We start from the raw sequence: 11035 nt of genomic DNA, 5'->3' as shown, positions 1-11035 counted from the left end.
CCCACCACTCGAAGAATAATATTCTCTTTAAGAGATTTCCTGGTATTGCGAAGGCCGTCCTACTGGGTCGCGTTCCCCATCTCCAGGACCGTGCAAGAGTCCGAGTGCGCATCAAGCCGAGTCATAGAATAGGAAGCCCCCCTGATTTTAGCGCGTTTGGCGCAGCTGCTAGTGCGTGTGGCAGCAGTTGACATGATTAGATGGGGTATACATGGTTGACTGTGCCCTAGGGATATATGGATATATATCCCTTGTGAACGGTGTTTGCCCAATGGGCGATATGTCCGTGGCGTGTGCTATCCCCTACCGTGGGAAGCATTGCGGTCCTTGTCGTCTTGCGCATAAACCATGTATCTGTGTGAGTATGGTGCGCCTTTAGCTGCTGTTTCAGGGAGGTTTCTGCGCTATTTGGCGTGATTGCTGATTATTGCTTGTCTAGCCTACTCCTTCCCCTGAGCTGAGTCATCTGCTTGCCCTCCGGGGCTTTTTTTGTATTCTGCAGAGCGGGTGGGTTCGGCGGAGGTTCGGCGGAGGTTCCACGCTATCAGGCCAAACTGCTGCGTCTGGCAGCAGTGTTGACGTCTCCTTCCCGTGCTGCTCGTTCAGCAAAAGCCCGTGTTGCTGCATCGATTGGTGTCACTCATCGCGCTCAGCGCCGTAGTGAGGCTACTGGTGCGCTGTTTGCATCCTCTGAGGAGTGGGAGGATGCGGAGTGAGGAAGTTATGCGTTCAGTGAGCGCGGAGTTGGCTGTGGAAGGAAGTGTTGAGCTTGTAGAAGGAAGGGTCATCACCGTGCCTGAGCAGCGTATGGTGGCTGTGGTGATTGAGAAAATAGGGGTTCAGTCAGAGTGGGCGAGACAGGGAGGGAGGTGGTGAGAAGACCTTGATCCAATGGGGCCTGGCCTAGGGAAACCAGAGGGTGTGCGCCTGGGCACCTCGCTAGTTTTTGACTTATTCCCTCAATCAGGATGGTAAATGAAAAAGTGAAATTGAATTTTTCCTGAAGATTTGAATTTTTTTTTTGACACCTCACTTACCCTCATTAAAACCCACATGATCTCAAAAAAACCCATTTGGGAAAAAGCAGGAGGGAAGAGTAGCAGCACTCCAAGAGTCCTTTCCAGAGTGACTCTGGTGCGCTTGTAGCTCTCTAACTGAAGAAGTCTGGCAGATAAAACAGAAGGGGCCGGTTTTTCTCGGCCATCTTCCACATCTTTGCTAGGCAAAAGGCGAAGGCCTAGTTATAGGTAGCCGAGCTTCCGTACACAGAAACCTCTCGCTTCTACGATGCTCTCTCATGGGGTGCGTGGCTGCTTACTCGCTCCCTCGATGAGCAAGAAGACAAGCAGGATGAGGGTATTTTCAGTCTTTCTCGATGAGAGTTCGATCCCCAGCGCCATTCCTGTTGTACATGGGCTAGTTTCCTGACATAGTAAGAAGTGCTGGCTGCCTCTACACGCTGTCGCATTCTATCACGTCCTATTTATCTCCGTGCTCATGGAGAACAACCCAGAAGGCATCAAAAACCCCATGAAGGGAAACAATCTGAGCTCAAAGATTTTGGTTTATTTTCCTATTTAGAAGCCAATACTATTATCCAAAATATAGAGGGTAAGTGGCAGAAATTGCGGGAATAAGCTCCATATCGGGGGTTCCGAGTTCGTCCATTCTCAAAGAGTCTTCTATCAATTTCCCAGTTCAAAATTAGTTTTTTATCCGAGAGACAACTGCAAAAAGGTGTGTAGGATGCAAAGTAACATCTCCAATTGAAATCATAACTGGCTCTATGTGATTACTCAAAAAATTCTTAACCCATATGGGATCCTATCCGCACATCTAAGTCACTTTCACCTAGCTGCATACAACGGCCAACACTCTCTCAATCACACATGCAGCCCATGCAAAGAAACTCAATTTGAACCAAGGCAACAGCAGTGTTGGTGACATTCACATAGTCATACGAATCTGCCAGATTCCAACATTGATGGTCAGTCACTGAAATATATCTCAGTTTGTGGAAAGATTATTCATGATGGGTTTATGGAAAACAGGGATCGGCCAAATCACAGTGTGCAAGAGGGGTTTGGTCCTGTTGATAATGGATATCGAATGGGTGGGCAGTAACAAAAATCCATTTCATAATGAGTAACAATAGAAGAGAAGTCAAAATGCTTGCAGGTACAGATTTTTCTTCCTCTTCCTTTGCTTTTGCTGATCTTTACGTTGCTGTCCGCGAACCGATAGGATACATCACCCTCCCAGGACTATTGAATGGACATTTGCCTAGTTGGTCGGCCTTCTTAAGCAGCTATTAATCAAAATCTACAGACCGTTTGGAAACGTCGTACCAAGCCAAGACTTTGGAAGGAAAGATAATGTAGGTGCTGACACCTTAATTTATCCTGAAGAGTCGGAGTCTCCTGCAATTAATGGAGGCCGATGGGTACAACGTGCCAGACGTTTTCTGCCAGGCAGAGTCAGAACCTTTTGATTGAATGACCTACACTGAGCTTGAGCAAGCAACAGAGAGCGGTATCTCGAATAGTGGCCAGGCTATAAGAATCGTCTGCTGATAATGGCCCAATCTTGAGGCCGGCGGTGTGTCGCCCATTGTGTTGCGTGGAAATTGTCAATCAAGCCTTCCAACTGCTGCCGAATACACCCCGGAAGAACCACATACATACGTCCATCCCTTAACTAGGTAGTGTTGAGGAACTAGATGCTGCTGCGGTATCTTCAGATGATTCTTTGATTTAAATTTCTGGACCCGTCTCCGGTTCTCTTGGGCAGAATCTCACACTGAGATATGTGTTTGCCCCTCCAAACCATGGATATAGAATAAACACCTACCCGGCGCTTAACCCAGTTTCGTGGTCGGCGATATCATATCATATACGCTCTTATCCCTGACATGCTGCAAACCTCAATCAGGGTCCATCCTCACTAACGCTATCATCGATGATACAGATGTCATCAGTCTCCTTACTGGGAGATGGAATTTCATGCAGTCACAGCAGAGAAAGGTATCAAAAATCAAGAGCTGGAAGCACACCCGGCTTAACCTGCCTGAAGTTGGGGAACTGGTATAACTACACGGAAGTGAAATATATATATATATATATATATATATATATATACTGCTCTTATGATTTCATATAGGCATACACGCTCCTCAACTGACTATTATGTCAAGTGAAATCGCGGAGACAACGTCTCACGCGCAGCGCCGTACACCACGCAGCTATAGCCGCAGGATAATCTTGACAAAGTCGCTGCATCTCCTAGGGGAATTAGGAAGGAATAGAATTGCCACGATATTTAAAAGCCTCGGGGCTTGCTGAATTGTTTTGATGCATCCTGGGGAACTGCGAAGGCGGCATTGTTCTTTATCTGATATGTGGAGAAAGTTTTGATAAACTTCAGCAGTTCCTCTTGGTATCTAAAAATTGCCATGTGGCTATGTGACGAGCACAAGCAGTAGGACTCGACGCGAAGAAGATTGACTATTTCTGAATCTCAGTCGTCCGTCTCCCTCTATATTTTACAATTTGTCCATTTTGCTGGCCATCCCCACCCCTTTGTTCACCGCAGCCCTCATTCCTGCTCTTCTCCAGACATTACAAAGGTACTTAATGTCAGTCTCCCAATCTCCCCAAGGCCCTCTTCCCCCTGATTATCAGCAACGGTCTCCCGCGATGTCGTGGCCATCACTAGTTCAGTGTCCTTATAATATGAAAATTGATTCAGCGCTAGCTCTTTTAGCCAACAATATCAAGAAGAAAGGAACAGCAACAAATTATACAGTGAAATACCATTAACCCGCCAACCATGCGTAGAAAACAAATCACTGAAAACCTTCTGTACATGCATTGATACAAACACACATAATTCATAGCATTGCCATATTGATTCCATCAAAAGCCCCCTTTTACCCTTTTCAACTACGTAGACCCCCACCTCCACCTCCACCAGCACCGTCACCAAACAACACAAGCACAATCTCATCCAAGACATTAAACACCAGATGCGCATTCAACCTCTCATTATTCAACGTAGCAAACACCCTTCTCGCCGCAGCCTGCGCATTCGCCCTTCCCACCACACTCGCCGCCATATCAGGAACAAGTGTCGCAAGCATAACACTCGCCTCCGTCCGACTCTTCATCTTCTCCGATAAACTGCGCGGCCTGTCTTCTCGCAACTTCCCATCCGGCCACAGCGTATGCTTAACCTGATTGATATAGCGCAGCAACGCGGTGTCCTGGACGAGCGCCTTGGCGACCTCACGCACTTTGCGTTCGACGGTGCCGCCGAGGAGCTGGTGGAGGACGACGACGACAGCGCGCCCGCGCAGCCAGTTGTTGCCCTTGTTCAGTTCGAAGATTTCGAGGAAGATGTCGCAGATGGGTTTTACGAAGGGTTCTAGTTCGCGGTCTTCGAAGGCGTTGAGTTCCGCTTCTGCTTCAGCGGCAATTATGGATTCGTCGGGTGTTGTTAGGATGTCTGGTTGTGGTTGTTGTTGTTGTTGTTGTTGTTGTTGTTGTTGTTGTAGGGGCGTGGCGAGCTGGTTGGTAGCGGCGGAGATCAGGTTTTGGCCTGCTGCAGAGAGTTGGTCGAGGACAGGGATATTACCGAGGATATCGTCCATGCCATCCGTGACAGAGTTGTAGATACGGGTAACAAGGTCTTTATTTTCTTCGTGTTGGTGTTGGTGGTTAGGGGAATCGTTGGAGGCGATAATGGCCCGCTGCGAGAGGAAAGCGCGCAAATCACGGCTCCGGCATACTTCGGGGAGGAGTAAGAGGTTTTGGAGGTAGGCTTCTAGGGCGAGGCGACGTTTGTGGAGGAAATCCTTTTGGAGTTTCATCACCATTCGTCGACGGGGGAATTCTAGGTTGCGGACAGATGGATATCTCACTCGAAGTCGTTGGTGGAGTTCGTGAAATTCGCTATAGCGGCGAGGGATTGCCCAGGAAGCAGCTGGCATTTGGTCTCCCGAATTCCTCTGTACCTCGATAAGATCTAAGACAGGTTAGCAAGCAAGTATAGTGAATACTACGACTGAAAATAGGGGTTTGCATACACAGTGCGTATTCCCGTCCATCCTCCTCCTTCCCAACCATGATGGATTTAATTTGGACGGTGGAGCGACCGTACAAGCTGTTATCACTTTCTTGAACGATATATTGCTGCCTTTGCATCTCCTTCCGCCGAAGTTCACGCTGAATACTAGACTTGGATTTCCCCAAGATGCGCAGCTCCGCCGTATTATTAGTTAACTCCGCTTTCCGGGTCAGTGTGTCTACCACCTCCTCCTGCGCAATGAGCTTTTCAATATCAGCAGTCAAAGCCAATATGGCTTCCGCCAAGCCAAGATCGCCGGGGGCTGCTTCATGAATCTCCTCAGCCGGATCTTTTTCGTCACCCTCGATCTCGGGATCAGCGTACTCATCTTCAATAAACTTCTCCTCGTCGGAGAAAAGATCGTTATCCGCAAATACGCCAATTCTAGACGACGTATTAACAAGCCCGAGCGAAGCAATGCTCGGTTTTCCCTTCTCAGCTGAAGGGTTATCAAGATGCGAAAACTCCAATGAACTCCTCGATGAATCTTGCTCCCTACTCGAATGTAATACTGACGTGGGTGAGCCAATTGAGCTCCTTGGTTCTTCTAGTCTCGTTTCATTGGGTTGATTGGTGATAATGTCGTTCAAAGCAGCTTCCATAGATGCTATTACACCACTAGCATACCAATCCCCACCATCTCCATTTTGAGAGTCCTTTCCGATTCTCTGAATAGACGCTGATTGTGGGTCAATTTCCGAGTCATCATCAAATAGTGGAGCTCGATCTGAGTCTAGCGATCGCCGGGGAATGTTACAATCGCTTAGACGCCTAGATTGGCTCGATAGATCAGATGTAGAAAGGGCTGCTCGCAGAAGATCCCGCGATTTTATGTTTGACTGGGAGCCTGTGCGGCCCATAAGATCGGGCAGCGGGCGTCTATCATGGCTCTCAGAGCCCGGAGACCGGTTCAAGTGTGGTCGCTCTGGTTGGGAGGGAGATGCGGAGGCGGATACTGCGGCAGCTTCATCAGAAACCAAGAATTTGTAGTAGAGATCCGACTTTTTAAAGGCCGGATAATATTTATTTTGCATCTCAAGCAAAACAGACGTTTGTGTTGTGAGAATAACTGTTCGTGCTTTGCGGTATTGTTCCGGGGTAGCTCTCCTCCCGGCGTCGATGAACTCCTTCACTGCCTGTCTGGATTCAGCGGGGACTCGCAGCTCGGGCTTTGACAGATGTTGCTCGCTAATCAGAACCACATCGTTTCTATCCGCGGTCGTCCATGTCACAGCGTTAGAAGGAGTGTCATCTCCAAAGTCGTCTTCAAGAGGATTTCGGAACCCGTCGACAACGACCCAAAATTGGACCAGGGACATGAGGTTCATGCGGTCCATGAACTCCATGAAGTATGAAAGGCCTGCTGCATTGTGCATAACATCCACCAGAGATACCTCATGTGGTTTTGAGATGTAACTGTAGCGAAGGTCAGATGGATTTACGGGGGACTTCACGCTGCCGGTGAGGGCTAAAAGCTTGGAAACTTTCTGGTCCAAAACGCGTTTCCCCGTTTCCAGACGGCGAAGATACACCTGGTCCTGGTCCTCCACCGTGCTTTCCCGCTGGAGCTGGCTGGAGACATGGCTTCTGAATCTTCTTGCTTCTGACAGGATGTTGCATCTTCGAATGGCTCGCACGAACCGCTCAAACTCTCTCTCACTATCGCCCGGCCTCAGCCTGGGAAATAGCTGGCCATGTTGTTTTGATTTCGGAACAGGGGAAGCATGTTGATCCAGCGCGGCACGTAGTTTCCGTACTGTCTTGCGATCTTGGAGCGCTGTGCGCGCATAAGCTTCCATCAGCTGGTTCCAAGTGTCAGGGTCAGAGAGCAGCGAGAGTAACGGGTGAAGAACAGAACAAGTGACAATCTCGCGTATCAAAACGGCCACAGCTCGACTTTTCATTAAGCCTTCTGGCAGCAGTTGTGGGAGTATGGTGACAACGAGCTTGCGGATGTACCCTTGCTGAACCTGTCTGGGGTCTGTGAATGAAGAAATAGATACTGCAGGGTGCAAATTCCCATCTCTATACCTGCTCGCGATAGCAAGGTCCAGCTCTTCCGATTCAGTCACAGCACGCGAGAGGTTTCTGCCTCGAACGGCTTTCTCAGCTTTATCAAAAACCTTAAAATGGTTCGTCACTATTGGCACAATCCGCGACACCAAGATTTCCACCAAGTCCTCCCGGAGCAGCCTGTCCCTTAAATTCGATAGAGCGATTCTGATCCCACGATCGACTTCATTGGCGAATCTTGGATTGGTGCTTATGTTCTGGTACCATGAAGATATAAAATCCCTCGAGGCGAGCTTGAGGAGGTCATCTAGTGCTTCCGATACAAGGAACGACTGCGGGTATAGAGGGACGGGGTGATAATCCGCGGTCTTCAGGTAGCTGCTAACATCTCGCTCCCATTTATCGGGAGACAAGAAGGCAACGGGGGTGCCCGCCAAACTGACATTGCCTGATCTCGAATCATTGCCGCTTCGGACGGTTAGCAGGATGACAGCACCTAGGCAGATGGCGGCAAGGGCAAGACCGGCCACGAAGGCGTATCCGATGTAACGGAGCACAGGAAGCCAATTCACGGCCAAGCCCCACGCGATAAAGCCGCCCAAGCTGGCGATGATAATGTCACGGCGACTTATGGCCATTCTCCCCTGCGCAAGTTGGTTGGCCCCATGCTGTCAATCCGAACAACTTTATGAGAGATAGTGATGCAACGACATGATTTGCTGTTTCTGGGTTGTCTTCTTGGATGGAGTGGGGTGTGCACGAATGGATCCGGGGGAAACAAACCGTGCTAGGTAGTTAGTTAGCTGTGAGCGCAAGCAATACAACCTTGGATCCTCTGTGGCGGTCAGGCAAAGGACCGTGACAGCATCCCCAGTACCCTAGGTGTCTAGTCTGAAGAGTAGTGAGTATCTAACAAGTCGACCAAGCGAAGGAAGAAAAGATGAGATGAAGAGAAGTAGAGGAGGGTCTCAAATGTGTCGGGAGGACATGACCCTAATCACGTGTCTCCTTGTATATTTACGGAGCAGAAGCGACCTACGACTATTAACTGCTAGTCGTCTCTGCCTGAGGAAAAACGAATACCTTTTGTGATAATCCACTGCTTAATTCACCTAATTAACCTAGTCTGCTGATCTGATCGAATTCGAAAGTTTGCTGGTGGAGAATGCTATGGAGTGACTTGCTGCGTAGAGCAAGGATCCTTGATGGAATAGAAGCGTAGAAGCGTAGAAGGACTGAAGAACTGAAAGAACTGAAGAACTGAAGAACTGAAGAACTGAAGAATTGAAGAATTGAAGAATCAAATTCCGCATCGAAAACATACTATACAGTATTTAAGTCTTTTCTCTGCTTTTAAGTTCTAGCACCTTTGCTGCCTAAGTCTTCCTCTACAAGTTTTATCTTCTCTGCGAGCTCTATTCTGCCTCGCTCCCCGTTTCTCCCGAAGCAAACAGTGGCCGCAGGTGGAATTTCAAAATGAGAAGCGTCAGATGCTGCTGGGTAAATTGAAAGACTCCCTTGGATGCGTTGTGTCTCTGACGGCCTGAGCCTGTCTGTGTAGCTTTCCGACATCCACACCCTGGAACAAAACGTCACGCCTGTGAATGCAGCCCAGCTCGAGATCACCAGGTCCTCCCTCAAAAGCTTCGACCCTGGCATGATGGTCCGCCAGTGTGTTTCGGATAGCCCTTTCTCAGGAATCGTCTTGGCCAATATCTCTCTCCATTTCCCGGGGTCTCAACGGCGCCGCTCGAAGTCGACCCCGTCAAGTCCTCGATCTATTCCCTCAGCACGATCCCCAGCTTCTTCACCATCAACCCCACTGCGACGGTCCACGAGAGGCAACCAACCAGAGGCGCAGAAATCTGAATTGCAGCCCTTAACATACGAAACAGTGATTGCAACCAGCGGCCTAAAACGTAAAGGCCTCTGAGGGGCGTCGGCGGCAGGCCTGTCATGTCTAAAAGAGTGCGGAAGGATAATCAACCGAGACCAGACATTGCCGAGGAGGACGTGAGCACACCACTCTGAATGAGGATAAAATGGCTGCTTCCCATTCATAGTGCCGCAAAAGAGATGGGGTCCCATGTGCATTCCGACAAAAATATCCGGACCCCATTGATGTCGCCCATTTATTTTCCTTTCGCCAGGGCAAGCGGAAAAAGGGCTTTTGGAGTATACTCAAGGTTTTTTTTTTTTATTTTTTTTTTTTTTGGTCTCAAGAACGTGTTGATGCATAGTTCCGGGCAGTTTTTCCAGCGAGGAACTGAAGTTGTTGAAAACCTGATGTGTTTTCGCTCCCCTCACGTATATCGCTGACACACAAAGGGACTTTTTTGCTCTGCAGGCCTGTGAAGATGCCTGAGGAAATGGCAAACGCCCTGACGCTGAGATTTTGCTGGCTCCCTAGATGAACATCCCTTTCCCATGCCTGAGGACCTCATTGGACTGCCCCAGAACCTCAAAGCCTGGAACGTGATCACCGAACGCAAAATCTGACGATGGAACACGCCTTGAAACCCCCTTGCCAGATATGCGGTTGCTTGACATGCAGTGGGCTTTTTCCAGCGTCTCAGGGCATTGAGTGTAGCTGCTGAGCGGTGTGATGATAATCCTGACGATGGCGATTGATGAGCGGGGAGAGCCTGTTAGTGACGAGGGTTCAAATAGAGCAATGAGGACTGTGCAGCAGTAGACAGTCGGATTGCCAACCAGTGTTAGAAAGCTGTTGGTGAACTTCAAGCTCCGAGTGATGCTACAGCGAGATGATCAAAAGTTGAGAATATAAATGACCATCAATGAAAGACTAAGGATAGACCCTTTTCTTCTTCATGTATTAATGTTAACCTGCTTCAATCCTATCTTTTCTTGATATGATCTAGTTTAAATATATATTCACTTGAGGGAAAATGTTATATCTTTTCATTTGATTATTATTATTATTATTATTATTATTATTATTATTATATATAATCAGTAAATTTTAATATTATTTATTTAATAAAAGAATATTAAAGTATATTATAAAATACTTTTTTTAAATATAGATTTTTAAGTTCAAGTAACTTTTTTAATTGAATAAATAATATACAAATCCATAAAACTACTCTATTGTAGATACTCTTGAAATTAAATAATATTTATAAATTTTAATATTGTAGATTGATATTATAAGAATAATATAATTGATTTAAATTTTTCATTTAATATTATAATTCGATAAAGTTGTTTAACTATACAATATTTCATCCCTCTAAATGTAAATAAATATGGGGCATTAAAGATCTCTTCACTGTCAATACCGTCGAAGCAGCAACAATTCCTCCCTCGCCGGATTCCCTCTCTTCATCGCAGAAACCACCTGTCAAAATGTCGTCCCTTACGGATTACATCGATTTTTCCCAAAAGAGCCTGCATTGTACGAATATCATCCCCACTCTGGTCCCCATCCCCTTCGTAGCAACGGTCTTTTCCGCCCCGTGAAGACAGATCGCTAACGGCCTGCTTATCCTCCAACAGTGGCTACGACTGCGATAGCATTCAATCCCATATTCTGGAAGTACGTTTCCCCCTCAATTAAGTAAAAGGAAAACAAGAGATCAAGAAAAGGGGAAAACCCCCTCTCTAACCACTTGCCTCCGCCCAAAGCATCATCGCCCGCCAAGGTACAGTACCACCATAGCCGAATCCTCAACCTAACAGACAACAAAAGTAAACAAATGCTCAAATCCACCACCCCACCGACAAACCGACAGAATACCACAACCGCATCCTAACCCGCACCCTTCGGCAGTCCCCACAGAGGTTGCTACGTCCTCGCCTTCGTCATCTTCTCCCTCGGCATCGTCCGCGACCACCTCTACAACAACGCCCTGGCCGACCAGCCCTTCTACCAGCC

General features: G+C 47.7%; 3 protein-coding genes across 3 annotated transcripts in view; 2 read left to right on the top strand and 1 right to left on the bottom strand.

The window, feature by feature from the left end:
• Nucleotides 1–716, top strand: part of PADG_11416 (uncharacterized protein) — a gene marked incomplete at both ends in the record, with an annotated part of 1014 nt that extends 298 nt beyond the window's left edge. Inside the window, 2 exons of the mRNA XM_010759662.1 lie at nt 33–175; nt 503–716. Coding sequence (XP_010757964.1) covers nt 33–175; nt 503–716 — 357 coding nt within the window. The remainder of the gene's footprint in view (nt 1–32; nt 176–502) is intronic.
• Nucleotides 717–3937: 3221 nt separating this feature from the next.
• On the bottom strand, nt 3938–7775 carry PADG_02337 (uncharacterized protein; the record flags this gene model as incomplete). The annotated part of the gene is made up of 2 exons (XM_010759470.1): nt 3938–5022; nt 5084–7775. The coding sequence occupies 2 exons, from the start codon at nt 7773–7775 to the stop codon at nt 3938–3940; spliced, it is 3777 nt and encodes a 1258-aa protein (XP_010757772.1).
• An 838-nt stretch (nt 7776–8613) lies between these two features.
• PADG_02336 (uncharacterized protein) lies at nt 8614–9070 on the top strand (the record flags this gene model as incomplete). Its single annotated transcript, XM_010759021.1, has 2 exons — nt 8614–8637; nt 8699–9070. 2 exons carry the CDS (start codon nt 8614–8616, stop codon nt 9068–9070), a joined length of 396 nt encoding a protein of 131 aa, XP_010757323.1.
• Between the last annotated feature and the right edge of the window lie 1965 nt (nt 9071–11035).

The sequence above is a fragment of the Paracoccidioides brasiliensis genome, assembly GCF_000150735.1.
Source record: "Paracoccidioides brasiliensis Pb18 unplaced genomic scaffold supercont2.2, whole genome shotgun sequence".
NCBI lineage: Eukaryota > Fungi > Ascomycota > Eurotiomycetes > Onygenales > Ajellomycetaceae > Paracoccidioides > Paracoccidioides brasiliensis.
The sequence above is the reverse complement of the archived record's forward strand: the minus strand, read 5'-3'. Positions and strand labels throughout refer to the sequence as shown.